This window comes from Aegilops tauschii, chromosome 4, assembly GCF_002575655.3.
Source record: "Aegilops tauschii subsp. strangulata cultivar AL8/78 chromosome 4, Aet v6.0, whole genome shotgun sequence".
Lineage (NCBI taxonomy): Eukaryota > Viridiplantae > Streptophyta > Magnoliopsida > Poales > Poaceae > Aegilops > Aegilops tauschii.
In genome coordinates, this window is record NC_053038.3 from 136,428,923 (window position 1) to 136,431,259 (window position 2,337).

Consider the following 2,337-nt stretch of genomic DNA (forward strand, 5'->3'; position numbering starts at 1 on the left):
AGAAAAGAAACAGAAGTAGCAACCATTTCCAGAGTTCCAGTTCCAGCAATGTAGTGTATGCTACAAGCCTCTGAACTACTTGAGCTAAAACCTGCAGCAAAACCTGCAACGCAAGAAAAGATTTCTACTTTCCCCAGGAGGAAGTACACATGCCAAACCAAACAATCAACAGAAAGGGCAAAAGAAGAGATGCTACACAAAGGAACCCAAGGACCAGGCTCAAGGCACAAATATAGCTGCAAATTTTCAGTCTTGAGGTCTCTTGCACACATCACAAGCAGAGATAAGAGAAGCAAGTAGTAGACTACTACTAATTTCTTTTTCCACTAATTATCACTAATACGTAGATACACAAGCCCGTTTACACCAACCCAAAATCCATACAGGAAACTATAGAACGCTGCTACTACTGGTATCTTCTATGCAATTTCCTTTGCACTTCTTCACGCTGTTACATATAACATCAGCATCCATCCAGCTCCAGCTCCAGCAGAGAAGCGGATGCGTCCATGGATACGAGGTGTTGTCATGACCTTGAAGAGACGGCCGTGGCGGTGGCGGTGTTGAGACCCCGAGCAAGGCCGTGCACGGCGGTGCCATAGCTGCGGTTGCCGAGGCCGATGCAACCGAAGATCAGCAGCCCGCCCTGCCGGTAGGGCAGGTACGTGCGCCGTCGCATCTCTTCCGCCTCCGCCCTCCTCGCCTCGTAGAGCCTCTCATGCGCCGACATCCGCCTGCCCCTCCCTGCCCCTCTACTCCTGGCCGCCGCCCGCGATGGAGAAGGAGATGGGCTCCTCTTTGGCGTGGCAGAGAAAGTCGGGGGAGCCGGAGCGGCGGTGCGCTGGCTGTCCTTGCCACCGTCTGACTTGCTCCGGTGGAGGAGATCCTTAATGAAGCCCCAACGCCGGGAGCTCCTCGAGGAAGAGGAGGACGCGGACGAAGCGGTGGACGAGGACGACGAGGAGCGCGAGGCCGGGGGCGTGGCCGCCGGCTCGACGGACTCGGACTCCGGCGGCGGCGCGGGAGACGGCGACCTCCAGTGGGCACGGAATGGGGAGAGCGAGCGCGCCTTGCGGTGCACGGACCGGCCCCTGAAGCGGCCGCGCTCGCCCTCTTCCACCTCCACGGGGGCCTGTGAAGGCGAGGCGAGGTGAGGCTGGTGCGGCTGGAGCAGCATCGCGGAGAGGCGGACGGGGCGGATCTGGCCGTTGTGGAAGAGCTCGTCGGCGGACGACATGGCGGCGGCGGAGGGCGACGGGAAGCGGGACGAGAAGTCGAAGTCGAAGTCAAAGTCGAGGCCGCCGCAGGCAAACTCGTTGCTGGCGCCGCGGGTGGGGCTCGCCGGCGCGCTGAAGAAGCACGCGGCGTGGTGGTGGCCGGAGAAGGGGTCGCGGGTGGGGCTGGAGGGCGCGCTGACGAACGGCGTGGAGCAGGCGCTGTCCCCGCCACCGGCAAGCGGGTCGTCGGAAGGCGCGTCGGCGGCCATCGCGTGCTGTGGTGCGGCCAGGCGGTGGTGGGTTGGGTTGTGCGCGCGGCGAAGTGGTGGGAGGAGTGTGGGAAGCGAGGTGGGGGTGGTGGGAGTTTTTAAGTGCTTGGTGGTTTCACGGTTCAGCCCCTCTAGTTCGTACGATGTTGATTTCCTTGGATGTTTCGCTGTTGCTGTTAGTGTGAAGCTAATAACAAGGAAGCCGAGGGGCTTTGTGGGAGAAGACAAATACTGTATTATGTTTTCTTGATACGATGGGATCTGGTTCTCTTGAACTGCTCAAATGCAGGATGGTCCTCACCGACTAATTTTGTTTGTTTTTGTAAGGGGAAACATGGTCCTCATCTATTATAGTAGTAGATGGGTCCGGCAGAATCCAAGAAAATTTCCATTATATTACCACGCCCTGCCTGACATTTACGGAGTACGTATAATCCAACCAATCATACACGACACGGTTTTGCAAACAAAATTAGAAAGTTGCCACTGCTGATATATGAGTTTGGCAGATTCTTGTGAGTATCGCGAGGAATTTTTGCAGGCGACTTCCTCCAACGGCGACAAGCGGAGAGCGAAACATCATGCATGCATGTCCCGTGCTTGAAGCCGGCAGGGGGAGGGGGGCGCGCACTTTTGTGCCGGCTCCGGCGATGGTGGGCGGAAACCCGGGCCGCGGTGCATCGGGAGGCAAGTTCCCCGTGCTCGCCACGCCTCGTCCTGCATCTGCATTGCCAAGTTGGCGACAGGTGAGGTGCGTACGTATATCCATCGTCATCATTCATGACAACGCCCTTTTAACTTCCCACGGCCGGTGTGTTTATATTGTCCCATCAAGCCAACTCTACCGCGCG

The 2,337-nt window shown here is 57.8% G+C and overlaps 1 protein-coding gene across 1 annotated transcript; it reads right to left on the minus strand.

Annotated features, from left to right (window-relative positions):
• Nucleotides 1-219: 219 nt before the first annotated feature.
• Nucleotides 220-1,564, minus strand: LOC109759842 (uncharacterized). The gene has a single exon (XM_020318680.4). The coding sequence runs from the start codon at nt 1,484-1,486 to the stop codon at nt 527-529; it is 960 nt and encodes a 319-aa protein (XP_020174269.1). The 5' UTR covers nt 1,487-1,564; the 3' UTR covers nt 220-526.
• Between the last annotated feature and the right edge of the window lie 773 nt (nt 1,565-2,337).

Coding starts and splice junctions, on each gene's coding strand:
- LOC109759842 (XM_020318680.4), bottom strand. CDS start 1,486: ATGGCCGCCGACGCGCCTTCCGACGACCCGCTTGCCGGTGGCGGGGAC.